This window comes from Stegostoma tigrinum, chromosome 37 (assembly GCF_030684315.1).
Source record: "Stegostoma tigrinum isolate sSteTig4 chromosome 37, sSteTig4.hap1, whole genome shotgun sequence".
NCBI lineage: Eukaryota > Metazoa > Chordata > Chondrichthyes > Orectolobiformes > Stegostomatidae > Stegostoma > Stegostoma tigrinum.
The window spans coordinates 18443241-18458582 of NC_081390.1; the positions used below are offsets into that span (position 1 = coordinate 18443241).

The 15342-nt window shown below is 40.9% G+C and overlaps 1 protein-coding gene across 28 annotated transcripts in view; it reads left to right on the top strand.

Annotated features, from left to right (window-relative positions):
* Window positions 1–14691, top strand: part of zmiz1a (zinc finger, MIZ-type containing 1a) — a 467693-nt gene extending 453002 nt beyond the window's left edge. For 26 of the 28 annotated variants that reach the window (XM_059640362.1, XM_059640366.1, XM_059640364.1 and 23 more), the window contains 4 exons: window positions 1829–2076; window positions 4461–4624; window positions 6419–6655; window positions 10924–14691. In XM_059640362.1, the coding sequence (XP_059496345.1) occupies window positions 1829–2076; window positions 4461–4624; window positions 6419–6655; window positions 10924–11031 (757 nt within the window). In that variant the 3' untranslated portion in view covers window positions 11032–14691. The remainder of the gene's footprint in view (window positions 1–1828; window positions 2077–4460; window positions 4625–6418; window positions 6656–10923) is intronic. The other 2 variants (XM_059640380.1, XM_059640381.1) reach the window with 1 other exon arrangement.
* Window positions 14692–15342: the final 651 nt, after the last annotated feature.

A 15342-nucleotide genomic window follows, 5' to 3' on the forward strand; every position in this document is an offset into this window, starting at 1 on the left:
ATGGCAGCCATGTCTACCACAACGACACCTGACACGGCAGGTGGCTGTCCACTAATAGTGTGGAAGGTTTGACCTTTTGAGGTTGTATAGTGTGATCCTCTCGTGGAACTCATTTGTTGTGTCAGAGTTCTTCCAAGCATTACAGCTTCAGACCTCAAGGCTGAGGGGAGATCATTGATTGCTCGATTATTACCTGGTGTTGCTCCTGATTGACCTATTGCATGTGCGAGTTTGCTGGAAACCAGCTAAACCAGCATATTAAAGGAAACTGAATTCGGAATCCAAATTCTGCATCCAATTCTGAGCAGCTCTGCTATTTGTGTACCAAACTACATAGTGACACCGTCACAGTCTGACACAGCACAATGTTTCTTTCTAAACAATGTAATCCATTGACGAGACCCTGAACAGACGCCCCTGGAATGTTTCATCTCGTAACCAAATTTACCTTATTCTCTTTTTACTCTGTTGCCTATTGCCAGTTTTTGAAGCATGTTTTGAGTAAGCAGAACTTGAACTTTTAATTGCAGTGCAAAGTCATGTACTTTGTTTTAGCAAATGCAAGTTCCTAATAGGAAGAAACCTTGCAAATCAAAACGAAGAAAACTCTTGTTAGAACTCCATTGTTGACTGTAGCTCAGTGGTGACAATTTGAGCTTTGAGTCATGAGTCAAGCTGTTTCCGTCCATGATCCAGGATGGCATTTTACTGCAGTACTGAGGGAATGATGAGACATTTAATGAAGATCCAGCTCCCTTCCAAGAGGACACAGAAAAGATCACATAACACCTTCCAGAAAGTCAAAAGGGCCTTCTCCTAGTGTGCTGGCTAATGTTTGTCTGTCAAACAACATTGCATGCAAGGAGGATCATCTGGTATCACAGCCTATTGCTATTTGTGGGATCTTGCCATTCACAAATTGACAGCTGTGTCTTCAAAATTTACTTTGTTAATCACGTGCTATCTTACAATCATGAAACATGCTCTTTAAATACCGTTACCCTCAAATACAAATCACATTTACCATGCCACTTCCAACAGTCTAAGTTCCCATCTATGTTTTCGTTAGAGAGAAGAAGGTTAAGACGCGACTTAATAGAGACATACAGGATGATCAGAGGATTAGGTAGGGTGGACAGTGAGAGCCTTTTTCCCCGGATGGTGATGGCTAGCATGAGGGGGCATAGCTTTAAATTGAGGGGTGATAGATATAGGACAGATGTCAGAGGTATGTTCTTTACTCCGAGAGTAGTAAGGGCATGGAATGCCCTGCCTGCAACAGTAGTAGACTCATCAACTTTAAAGGCATTCAAATAGTCATTGGATAAACATATGGAAGGTAATGGAATAGTATAGGTTAGATGGGCTTCAGATTGGTTTCACAGATTGGCCCTCGATATTGCACTAAGGGCCTGTACTGCGCTGTTATGTTCTATGTTCTATTTAAATCACGTTTGTTTGAGAAGTTACATCCAGACATTCTGATCTCATCTGATACTGGAGGCATGTAACCAAGAGTACTATTTGGGGTGTTGAGCTACCAAATTTTAGCTCTCTTTAAACTTGATTATCCAGTATTCCCTCTGCAGATGTGATCTAAACAGTCTATTCATCTAAGGCCAATTAGACACCAGTGCTATCATAAATTTCCAGCTTCCAGGTCAGAAGAACTCAGTGTAATCTTCTTGCGGTCAAAAGGTTAAAGGTCAGCTGGTATAAGACACAAGACATTGATCATTTGTTAAGTGATAGGTATCTGCAGGAAATAAGAAATTATTTTAAATATTTTGCAGTAGCTGCTTGTTAAATCTTCTCTGTATCACTCCAGCTCAGAGTTTGAAGAGGTCACCATTGATCCAACGTGCAGTTGGAGACCAGTTCCATTGAAGTCTGACATTCACATCAAAGATGACCCGGATGGCCCGCTGTCCAAGAGGTTTAAAACCATGAGTCCCAGTCAAATGATTATGCCAAATGTCATGGAGATGATTGCAGCTCTGGGACCTGGTCCATCACCATACCCTTCCTTACCTCCACCACCAGGAAGCAACAGTGGCAATGAATATGGCAACCCCGGTAGGTTCCACTATGAATTTATAATTTAATTACTCATCCATACATATCATCAGCATTGCATTTATCCAGCTTGCTGGGGTACTGAATAAAGCTGTTGTCAAGAGATTTTATTTTAAGTTCTTCTCAACTGTGATATCTGTACAGAATTATTATTTTTTCATTCTGCAGGTTAATATGTGTCTTTTGTATGTGTCAAAAACATTAGTGTGAGTGTATTTTGCTTGTTGGAATCTTTCATTCCAAGTCCCAGTGTACCAGACGCAGAGATAGACATTGCAATCTGGCCCAAAGAAGAGCAACTTTCATCTTCCAGCTGGATTCCAGAATGCTATAAACATTAAAATAGATACTGGATCTTAATTCAAGACTGGATCTCAAACATAGAGATTCACTTTAGGTAGATTTCAAGATACTATGAAAGGTAGATCATTAGTTAGACGATCACTGAAGCACCATAGCATACAAGGCTGTTGACCAAAGGGTCTCCTTCCATGCTGTAAAACTCTGGCTCTAAGTAGCATAAAGGTGCAATGTCATTCTGAGGAGCAAGTGCATCCAATTTATAGGTCCTACATCTGTAAGTAGGTGCTGACCTATGTGTATGTAATGCCGCGACAATTGTAATTGAGGCTGAGACCCCCTTTAAAACAGAGCTGAATCTGTTGTCACTGGGCTTGGCTACTGGGAGGTTTTCACTATAGATTCAAAGTGTCAGAAGTATTTGTCGCAATGTGATTCCTTTGCTCGAAAGAACAGCAAGAATTAAACAGAAGTGTGAGGATGGCTGAATATTTTGCAGTTTTGCCTGATTTGAGTGGTGACAATGGGGAATCAGTGATTTTTTTTTTATTTCAATCAATGCGTCAGGCAATGAATTGGGCAGATGGAGTGTTTCCCAGTAGAACATGTTGTTTACGACTTATGAATGGAAGACACTTGATGAGTCTTGTCGCCCATATCCTCCTTACACATTTTAGAATCGTGGTGAATGTACTATATGTTAAAGGCATATGATCTTTACATGACCACCAACAGGCTGAATGATCTGTGGATATATAAGAGCCGTACTCACAGTTGTGCTCAGTTAACCTCCATGTCTGATTGGCATCATATAGCAGGAAACCTAGTCACTTTTTATATCTTTGGTTTAAGAGCACTAGGAACAACTTGTAGAGTCCTGACTGCTGCCTCAGTTCACAAAGGTGATGGAGTATCTCCACTTGCCTGGATGGGTGCAGCTTCTACAGCGCTTAAAAAGCTCAACGCCCTCCAAGACAATCCATGCCTTTGACATTCACACCCTCCACCATCAACACACAATAACAGCAGTGGGTATCATGTATAAAATACACTGCAACAAATAGCCAAGCCCCCTTCAGTAGCGTCTTCCAAATCTGCGTCCTCCACCACATGGACCACAAGGACAAAGGCAGAGGAAGCACAGGGGCACCCCAACCTCCGAGTACCCCTCCAAGCCAATTGCCGTCCTGACTTGGGACTATATTGCCATTCCTTCCTTGTGGCTGGTTCAAAATGCTTGAACTCCCTTTCTATCAACAGCTGTTTAACGTTCAGATCGTATGAACTGCAGCAGTTCGAGAAGGCACTCACCATCACCTTTGCAAGGCTAATTAAGAATGGGCAACAAATCCTGGCCCATCCAGCAATGCCTGCATACTGAGAGAGATGTTTTCTTAAAAATGTTGGGCTGTACTGGCTGTCAGCTGTAAATTGAACTAAAGGCATCCTGGTCTGTAGTGGATGCAGTGTAAAGAGGCCCATTTATGCACCAGACCACATGTGGGCTTATGTAACAGCATAAGTAAGGTAGCTGAAGGATGTCGTTGCCTCATAAATATGTGCAAGAGAAAAGAAGCCCAAAACAGCAGAGCAAAACCTAAGCATTTCACTGTCAAATATGAGATGGCCACATTGTCTTGTGGTATTGACAAGACTGTAGAGCACCCAGAAACTGGGATATTAACAGTCATTAATGCGAAGTATCAAAGTGCTCTCTGCTCACAGCTGTGGACTGAGAGGAAGTGAAACTTGATTCCAGCATGTCACACTTTGATTTTACTGTTGAGAGGTGACAAAAAATTAGTTGGTGGCTTTTTAAAAAGAAAAAAAACGTTCTGAGTTTTTCCAAAATGATTGAGATTTGCATCATTTAGGCTGTGAGTTTCTGTCCAACTCTTGAAATGTTCATTTCTGCAACTGACAACACAAGGGAGGAGAGGACAAGCTAATATTCCATTTTGTCAGAGCTGAGGTTTTTGTTTAGGATGCACCAATTTCTCTGAGCCAGCTTCAATCCTGAACAGGATGCGGATTGTTGTGAGAAGGCAGACTTGTTAATAACACTGTCATAATCCTCCCAAAAGGTAACACTTACCCCAGCCATGGGAACTTCGATTTCCCACATGGCAACCCTGCTGGTACTTCTGTGAACGACTTCATGCATGGGCCCCAGTTGTCGCACCCTCCAGACATGCCCAACAGCCTTATGACTCCTGACAAGCCTCTCAGCCACTCCATGCCTGACCAGGTAAGTGATGCCATTTGTGTGCGTCTCTCCCCTTTTGTTTCAAACAATGACCTTTTGCATTTGCACTTGGGATGCATTCAGCCTGTGCAGTGTCCATTGTGGGGGACCTGTGCTTGTGACAGTATTCCAAGCCAACCTGTCACAGATAGGGAGCTCAGATGTGAATTATGTTAATGGGTCAAGGTGAGATACAGCAAAGATCTAAGCACTGCTGATGATCCCAGAGGGAAACATTGGAAAGTAACTTAGTAAATTTGCCACCCAGAGTCCTTTTAATTAACTCTCTGCAAATATTTCTGTCTGGTTGTGTTTCTGAGTGTGTAATGTGGCTTGGAATGTTTCTCTACAGTACTGACATTTTTTTCATCTGCCTTGTTTTTATTTCTCTCTCCATACAAATCTGGTCTGCTTTTGTCTGTGCTTATTTCACTGTTATTTCACACAAATGGAATAAAGGGCAACTTGCACTTTACGTTGTTACAGTTGCTACAAACATCCCATTGTTTTGTCACTCACAGGGAGCGCCAGACGGTTACAGTCGCCTTACCAGGTTGACAATCTTTTACACAGAATGTGTAAAAATAAAACAACAGAAGGTTCATAAAAAGTCTCCCCAATCTGGTGAAGCCTAACCTTTCCCACTTGAGCAATATTTTTGGTATTGTTGGATGGGCTTGTTTATCCCCCACCCATCCAAAATAAATTGGGTTGGATCCTGCACATTCTCTTAACCAGACAACTGTATTGAGGAACGGTCTGTCCCTCGATAAAAAGGATTCTGATGGTACTGTGTTGTTTATGGAGGTTTTTGCTGCAAACTTTCATTCCTCACCACCACATCAAAGGCAGAGATGTATTTGCGTGTCTGTCCTCTGATGTTGGAAAGCTACAGCTGTCATAATGGAGCTTCCCTGTAAAAATAATCTGCTTCTACCTCCACACACTCATACACACAAACACACATGCTCATATACACAGGGGAAAAAAGGGTGTTTTCAGAGATGTTGGGGATTTGGGAGCAGGGAATGTCTTCAACTCTGCAGTATTGAGCCCAATGGGAAAATGTTGTTCAAGTCAGGACAGGAGAGTGACAAGACTTTGTATTTTATGACACACAAGGAGTGACTAACAAAAGACAATCTTTAAAGCTAGTACTTTTAACCAACATTACATCTAATCTGTGTTAGAGACCATATTTCTTTCTCTATGCCTACCCACAGTGACTGAATACAAGAACCTGCACAGCAAAGGTTCAGGAAAATCTCCATAACGTTTTTACAATGTTATTTGCTAAACATTATTTTCAAACGTAGATCACCATTAATATTTCTCATATGTCCCCTCTAAAAGTGGCTTAGGAAGGTATTATTTTTGTTTCGGGGCAGTGGTTTTAGTTGCAAGTTCATTTCCAGCAAATGACAAGGATACTTTCTCTTTAAAATGACCCACTATGTGCTATTGTGAGGTACCATTGATGGTGACTGAGAGAGGCAAGCATCTAGAGCTTCAGTGGTAACATTGGGAGATGTTCACAATGAGTGAGTCTTTAGATCATGCTGTTCTCTCCAGTTGTGGGTAGGTTTTCTTAATTATTCAAAGTATGGTAGTGGTTAGGCGTTGCAAGTTAATGCTGCAGAGTTGACTTCCTTCTAAGTCTCCAGTGAGATTCAAAATTTCTTGAAGTGGGGATTGGCTTTCTCTCCTGTCTAATGGCTGGGTTTGGTATTAACATTCTTCAGACATCTTGAGCACTGTACCTTGTGGCCTCACTCTCTCCTGCTTCCTCCTTCGCAGATGCCTCATCCTGGCAGTACTGATCAGTCCCATAGTTCCATGCAGCAAGGTTTGCACGCACTTCACCCCAGCAGCCAGTCAGGGCAGCCATTACACCACAGTGGTCCTAGCCAGCAGCCCCGGCAGGCTGGTTCTAGCAACCATCCGCACAGTGATCTGACCTTTCGCCCTTCCTCCACCTTGGAAGGTCAGGCTGGTGGTCAGGGAACGTCCGACATGCCGGAACCCTCACTGGATGTAAGTGTGCGTCATGCTCTCATTTGCCTGCCCCATCCACTGCTAGCAAATTCTGGGCACAGCAAAGCGCCTCATGTCAACTTCATTGTTTTATACATTTTTCACGTGTTACTTTGTACTGCAGCAGCCTAGGAAGGGAGAAGTTTGCTTGGCTGCCTCATTTACCTGTCTGTTTTGAAGAAATGACTTGATTCATTGTATAAAATGTGTCCAAATGGCTATGCAAGGAAAGAAAAAGACAGAGAGGTCAGGGACACAAAAATTGGTTCACCTTGATCTGAATATAGTCATTGAGAACAGCAGTGGCCCAGAAATGCACCATGATGTTTACGAAACATACAATTGAAAGGCTGGCTATACCACAAAATCATTCTTAACATGACCTGTTTTTGAACCAATGCTTATTTTAAACAGCACATGGTGGAAGGAATTTATATAGCACTGCAGGGGTCACCTGTCATGAACTGGTTCTGGGCATGTTGATTATTAAGAACGAATGTCAGTGAGCAGGTCCAGTTTTTCTCTTGAGAATCTAAATAGTGGAATGAGGTAGAATGGCCTCACAGACCCTTGGCTTGAGCTCACCTCAGCATGAGGGGTGTGAATCTCCACTCACTGATGTGGATGTTCTACCTGAAGCGAATTAAGTTATTTGTGGCCAGCACGAAGTCACAGCACCAGTGTCCATTGTTCAGCCCAGGTCGATCCTCTTAGAGGCCAATAACGATGTCTGCCGTGGGAGGATGGAAACTTAACTCTGTGGTAGTTTGGGGCAAGTGGAGGGTGCAAAGTACTGAAACACTCAAGACAATCAGCAAAAGTAATCGGATCCCTGTTCCTTGATTTGGGAATTTCCAATCTCCCCACCCCTACGTTCAACAGTAAACTCTGCTACACAAGATGCAGTCATTGTACATGCCAAATGAGACCTTGGTTCCATTTGACATCCCTCCTCCTAAGGCAATATCTTCTTTTCAGGATGTGGTTAGCTGTCTCACTTTACTGTCTTTTGCTTCACTTTGTCCATGTGACTGCTCAGCTGTTCCCTTTTGTTTTTCCCAGCGAACCTAGCTTGCTTTCATTGTTTTCAACACATTCCTTGCTATGATTTCCACCACCATCACCTCTGCTGATCAAATTGTGGGCAGTTTAAAGCATTGTCCCTAACTCTTTAAATGTTCTAGATCTGCATCATTTTCCTTCTGAGGTTGCTGCCCACACTTCGATCTTCCAACCTATGCCATATATGCACATGATAGAGCCAATAAGTGAAGCAATAAGGCATTTTGTTTCCCACCAATGACATTCCTCACATTAGTAAGTACAAAAAGGAAGCAAAAATGGTTTAAAACTGATCATGTTACAGAAGCAATTTTTTTTGTGGCTAATACAAGTCTTTCAGTTTGAAATATTGCCAGTTTCTCAGTGAATTGGATGAGCTTAATGGACTGTTGAATTTCCCAGACAATAGGACAACTTTTCAGCTTGATGCCTGGCTTTAAAACTGACACTAAAGAATTGACCACCCCTTATAGGAGCTGCCAATTTTAATTTCCACAACAGAGATGAAACTTGTGCATTTTCTATAGTAGGTGAAGCTGGTTTTACACATGAGAAGGTTAACTCAAAGAATCTGCAGTGAAGTGTGTGTTCAAAGTTATAATTAAAAGTATGTGTTCAATGCCAGCAGGCCGATTGGAAAATGACTGCAAGAATTGGCATTCAAATCCATTTCCAAAGCCTCTATTCACCCACATTAATTTGCAACTGCCTGCATGGACTTCCACCGTTGTAGTATACTTAAGGTGCTACGTAAATACAATTTGCCTGAGGAAAAATAGATCTTCAACTGCATGATTCCTGACACCCCAAGATGGTCCCAGTTGTTAACGCTTATACCATCTCAGCTGTTGAAAGAATCAAGGACTAATGCTATCAGCAAACAAGAAGTTAGGTTTTCCCCTCCTCTGAAATGAATAATATCTGAAATGGATTATTTTGGAAGTTCATATATTTACAATGAGCAGCCTCTTTTTACTGACTGCATAGGCATATTTCATTTGAAAACTTTGCTGCTTTAAATTCCCTTGTGCCAATGCAATTAAGAGACCTTGTTGAATTATTTCTAGTGGGTTCTAATTTTAAACAAATGGTCCCACTTTTTAAAAAAAATCCCACTTTGAATATGGAGTGAATGTATTGTACTGCTACTGAGTTTGTCTTGTGTAAATGGCTGGCACCAACGGATAGTGAATTCTTGAACACCCAGAACAGACAAAATATTCCACAAAACAGAATCCAGTTCAGATTCAAAATGGGCATTCTCACGTTTTTTTGGTAAAAACTAAATATAATGTGCGATAAATTTGAGAAATCTTGAAATTTCTGCTGCTATTTTGAAAGAAAAACATAAAATGCTTATGTTTTGAGAGTGAGGGCTGTGAAAATGCAGAGATAGTTTGGAATGTTAATGAACATCCAAATGTGAATTTATTAACATTCGCACAATACTTGCTAAGTTTGGAATTGTAACTAACACATACAACACTAAAAGTTTTATCACCCAACCTCCTCAAAACATAATATCTTTGTATGATAGAACACAAGGTAAAAGTCGAGGCAAAACCAAGGCATTATTGTTGCCATTCACCTCTTCACTTGCAGCTCCAATACTCCTGTTTCTTCATAGCCAATATTTGCCATTCTATGATTGAAACATAAAGACATAGAAAGTAGGAGAATGCTTTCCTCTTTCAGCCCAATCATAGCTGATCATGAAGCTCGGTTACTCTGTTCCTGTTTTCTTCACAGACTCTTTGATCCGTTTAACCCTAAGAACTCCGTTTTAACTCCTTCTTGAAAACATTTAATATATTGGCCTCAACCACGTTATGTGGCAGAGAATTCCACAGACTCAACATTCCCTGGGTGAACATTTCTCCTAATCTCAGTCCTAAAGTAACTTGCCTGTATCCTTAGACTGTGACCCACTAGTTCTGTACTTCCCTGCATCCTTCCTGCATTTGCTCTGCCTAGTCCTGTTCAGATTTTATAGTTTTCTTTTTAACGAGGTTCCCCTTCATTCTCAAACTCCAGTGAATATGGTCCTGACAGATCCAGTCTCTCTACTTACATCAGTCCTATCATCCCAGGAATCAATCTGATAAACCTTTGTTGCATTCCATCCATAGGCAGAACATACTTCCTCAGATAAAGAGATCAAACTACATATAATATTCCAGGTCTGGTATCACCAATGCCCTATAAATTGCAGCAAGACATTCCCTACTCCTGTACTCAAAGCATCTCACTGGGAAGGCGAACATACCATTTGCTGCCTTCACTGCCTGCTGCACCTACATGGTTTACTTTTAGCAGATTGGATGACAGGTGATGCATGCCTTGCTATAATCCATTACTCCATCTAATAGTGGGTATTTAAATTAGTAAAATTTAGCCAGTGAGAAAGGTCAACTTTGGAATGCGGTTTGAGCTGACCGAATTCTTGATGGAACCCAAATGGACCATGGCTTGCGCCATCAGATCATCTTAAAAAGTCCCACATCATTTCAGCTGTCACTTACCTTTATTCACCCACGTATAGTGCTGTGATCAGAATATGCTGAAGGTATTTTTAATCAACCTATTCAGATATGTTGTAGCGCCTCTGGAGCAGGTGGAACTTGTATGCAGGCCTTCTAACTCGGAGGTACGGACACTGCCACTGCACCTACAGAACAGACTACCTCCATTCCGCCCCAAACGTTAATCTCTTGCTTGTAAGTTGAAGGGAGGAGTGCAATATAACAAGTTGACCTGTTAATTGGGTATTTAACATTGCACCAAACCAAACCCTTGTTAAACTGCTGTATCCATCTTATGACCACACTTGTTTGTCTAAGTTGTCCTTCTATCTGACTTGTGTTACCAGCCATAATTTGCAAGAGGGATTATTTCACACAATATACAAACTAGAGTTCACATCTTCTGGGTGACTCCAGCAAGAAAAAACACACTTAGCTGCCTGTTGCTGCAGTATGATGGGGGCAAATTGTTCATTTATTTGTAAAATCTGATAAAATGTACTGTTTTGATAACTGTGGTAGAAATTTGCTTTAGAAATGTTAGGAAGCACAACATGCAGCAACTCTGCCTTTCCAGCAATAGGTTTATTTGCCTAATAGTAGCATAATCTTGAGCGATGACTGCGTTTTGCTCCTGTTTTAGGTAGACTTGATAACATTAAATTTTTGTCTGATTCCTTACAGCTTATTCCAGAATTCACAAATCCAGATGAGCTTCTGTCCTACCTTGGCCCTCCTGACCTGCCCAGCAATAGCAACGATGACCTTCTCTCTCTTTTTGAGACCAACTGAAAGCCCGTCCCTTCATACATCCTCACCACGTAGCCACACAAGAAGTCAAAACACCCAATTCTGCAAGAGCTCATACACTAGACGAAATGATGCACTCCAGGCTCCTCTTATATCCAAGATGTTTGAATTGCACCGGCACATTGACTGAAAGCAGTGTGGGCGGTGGGAGAGGAAGCTTGTTAGGTGGTGCTGCCGCTTCACTGGAAACATCATTTATGATTGATTTTTTTAAAAAAATTATTTTAAAAAAGGAAAAACCTTTGTAGCTTTATCCAGTCAATTTTTGTGAACAAATAGGAAGAATTCCGTTGTGTAAAGTGTCCAGGAACTAAATTCAGGAACACAACGAGAAAAGGGGAAGAATTGTTTTATGCAGGCCAATCCCCACCATGCCTTTCTTCCACATTCCCGCTCCCCATCTTCAATACAATATACTAGAAACAGCTCCTTCACGCAGCAGCTCCAGTGAGAATCACAGAAGATGGACTGAGAGGAGGGATGGACATTAACATGTATTTAGGTCAGAATGCAAGTAGAAAGCACAACAATGCTGGCCCGAGTGTCCCAATTGGGAATGCATGTACAAAAATGGTGGAAGGGAAGTCTTGGCCTCCATACCTGAAGAATCTTCTACTAGTGCTGTGTATTTCGGTACATGTACAAAGATTTTTCCCGTTTGTTCTTTTATCATTGTTTTGCAACTAAGAGACTGTTGGCAGCCTGCAAGTCAAAAGCAAATATATCCATTCCTTGCAGAGTTTTATTGCAAAGCACAGGTGTCTTGCTAGCATTATCGTGCCACACCGGCATTCTGTCCATACTGGGCCAGTCGTTAAGAAATCTCAATATTCACAGCTCGGCCTCAAAAGCAGATTGTTGGTCTAATGATAGTGTACAGCAGAAGCAGCAAATGTCGGAAAACTTACTGCAGCAATCAGATTGGTGAGCTGGGTAAGATTCACTGCCGAAAAAGCTGGGAACCCTGGCGTTCAGTGGCTGAAGATATCTGCACCATATTCCTGGTATGTGTTTTCCCTTGAAGACTGTTACAAGTCCTGGGAACCACAACACTGGCCGTGCACCAGGGATGCTTTCTTCTTTTACTACACTGACACCTCTTTAACCTGCATGAGCGCACCACACTTCTTTGGTCCTCATTTTGTGCGGACGTTTCATTTTCACACTGTGCTGTTCAATAGTTGTATGACAGGACGGGGAGAAACAAATACCTGCATGTGTACGCGACAACTACCCTGCATCTGTGCAGTCCGAATACAGATTAACTGTACCAATAGACTTGATTGAACTGCATACTCTGCACCTCCCAAAAACCTGTACATTTTTATTCTGCAACACTACCTGTGCTACATAATTGCAAGTGCCAGAGGAATTTGTTGCATTTCCAATTAGTTTTTATTACCTTGTTTTATTATTATTATTACTATGCTGATCCTTTTTCTTTTCGATGTACAACAAAATGATCTGAACTTAGCTTGCCACTGGAAGCTTGGACGATGCTTTCATCACCAAAGTCACTAGTTTATTTTACCTACATTTTGCTCCTTTTAGATGACAAAATCTGATCCATCTCTGCTGTATGTGCATAGTTCTGTATGCTAGTTACCAGTACTCAGCTGTAGATATTAAAATGAATGGCTATTTGCCTTTGCTAGTAGCAGTATTGAATCTGTAATCGTTACGTAGAAAGTTGCCAAGTAATTGAATATATTTGAGGTTCTTTTTCTCTGTCTCAAGTTAAAGGCGATGTTCAGTATGCAAATTGATTATTTTAAAAGGCTATTGTAAATACCTTTGTGAATATTTTAGTAACGTCTTTGATAATATTCAACATTTTCCATGATCAGATTGGTTGTCTTTTTCTGTGGTTTATTAAATTGTGGTCCCACTTTCAAAGAGGATTCTTCTACAGAGTAGAGGAGTATACTCCACCTTGACCCAAAAGCTGAAAACATAAAAATTTTGAGTGAAAGTGTTTCCCTTCTTTCCTAAGCCTCTGAGCTTTCTAATGTGTTCCATTAAATTGTAACAGAGAACACAAACACGAGCATAGGACAGTTCATTTCTGTTAAGTGAATAATATGTTTCGTTTCTTGGGAATATTAACAATTTAATTGTGAGTTTTGACATTCAATTCTTGGAATTGTTTTTACTATAAGGTAAGTTTCTAAATGTAAAATATTCTACTGCAATTGTTTTTAATTGTCAAAACACGTTTGAGTGGGAGGGGGGCTGTAAAGCACACATTTGGCTGAATTTATTACAGTAATGTTTATGAATAGGCAAGATATACAGATGAGGAAAAGCAGGAAGGATATTATTGTGAGATTTTCACTTAACAGAAATTTGGGCAGTCATAAGTGCAGATTTGAGTACATTTTTTATCTCTGGGTATGGATGTTGGATAGTTCAAGGAAATTCAATTATAAAATGTTGGCCTGCATTGCATTCTTCTGATTTGGCACCTCTGTGTAATTTGCCCCAACATCAAAGCTAGAAGGTGACATTTGTCACCAAACCAATTGGCTGTAAGTGTAAATTGACTGTTATGGGATCACCAGCTTTGGTGTTTGAGTTCACCTGGTGGCACGTGGCACATTTCCACTCCACAGCTGCAGTCCTGGCTTCTGTTTGCGTGGATGCAATGAGGCTTCATTCTGCAACTCTTTTTTAATTTCTTCCCATTTTAAAACTAGCCAGTCCCTTTGTCTGGCAAGGTACTGGTTCATTATTGAGAACTTGTTTGTTTGAAACAGCTTTCACAAAAACACGTAGGATAATTGAAGAGTATCCGATGACAAAACAATGCACTGCCAATGTATTTTTCCCAAAAAAAAATTCTAACATGTTTTAATGTTGTTTTAAAACAAAAAAGGTCGGCTGGTGAATGAGCACTGGCATGTTTGGTGTTGACTCTTTTTTTAAAAGCTGTTTCACAACTGTAGTTCTCATGGTTTTATAACAGTCATTGTGGTACCCTGGCTGGCAAGGAACCTCCGTGATCTTTGAGTCCCTGCTCAGACTTCCGTAGGACAAAGCAGACATACCATCGTCTATAGTAAGGGACTAAGGGACATGTGTACATAATGTAAATGACAAAGGGAGACATGTTCAATGTAAAGATAAGTCCGTTCATTTTCCTGAAATGTGCATTGTCTCAACAAGCTTGTAATCCATCAGAAGTGACTGTGTGGAAAATGAATACTGTTTGTTATCTTTCGTGAAGTTCGAGCATTCATTCACCTCTGTAATATACTCTGAACCTTCAAAAGAAACCTTTGTTTTACCTACGTGTAATACTTAGCTTCAGTGTATTATCTAGTAGATCACCTGCATATTTTTAAGGTGCTACAAAATTAATGAAGAAAATTGAGGGGTTTAAAAAGATTGTAACCAAATTCATAGTTTGTACAATTTTTGATATCATGATCATTCAGGAATTCAAAAAGGGTACAATCTCTGTGTCACATGCAGAAATGGCCATTTTTTTTTCTTTCCGTTTGTACATTGTATGTACAATGCAATCATTTCATACTTTAAACTGGTCAGAAAACTAATTGTGATTTTTAGTCTTGCAAACTGTATGTAGTTAGATGATGTGACAACCTAATATTTATCTAATAAATATGTATTCAGATGAAATGGTGTGCTGCTTGTTAATTTTAAGGGAATGTATAGAGAAGAAAAGAGAAGCAGGAGAAAAGGTGTGCGCTGAGAGTTCAGACAAGGTGCTTTCGCTCCTGGAGCTTGTTTGAATCCAGTGCAGTTTATGGATGAAGGTCTCCTCTCTCTTGCTCTCTGCATTTCATTTCAACGTAGAAAATAGGAGCAGCAGTAAGCCAGTTGGCCGTCTGCACCGAATTCCACCGATCAATATGATCATGGCTATTCATCCGAATCAGTATCCTATTCTTGACAACTCTTCTCCCCCCCCCCCCCCCCCCCACAACCCCAACCCTGATCTCTTTAGCCTTTAGAACTACATATAACTCCTCCTTGAAAGCATTCAATTTTTTAGCCTCGATTGCTTTCTGTGGTAGAGAATTCCACAGCCTCACCACTTGCTGGGTGAAGGCGTGTCTCCTCATTTCAGTTCTAAATGGCCTACCCTGTATCCTTAATGACACCCAGGTTCTGGACTCCCTGGTCATTGGGAACATCTTTCCTGTACTTAACCTTGTCTAGTCCTGTTTGAATTTTATCGGTTTCCAAGAGATCTCTCCTCATCCTTCTAAATTCCAGTGGCTGTAGTTCCAATGCATCCAGTCTCTCTTCATATGTCAGTCCTGCTAT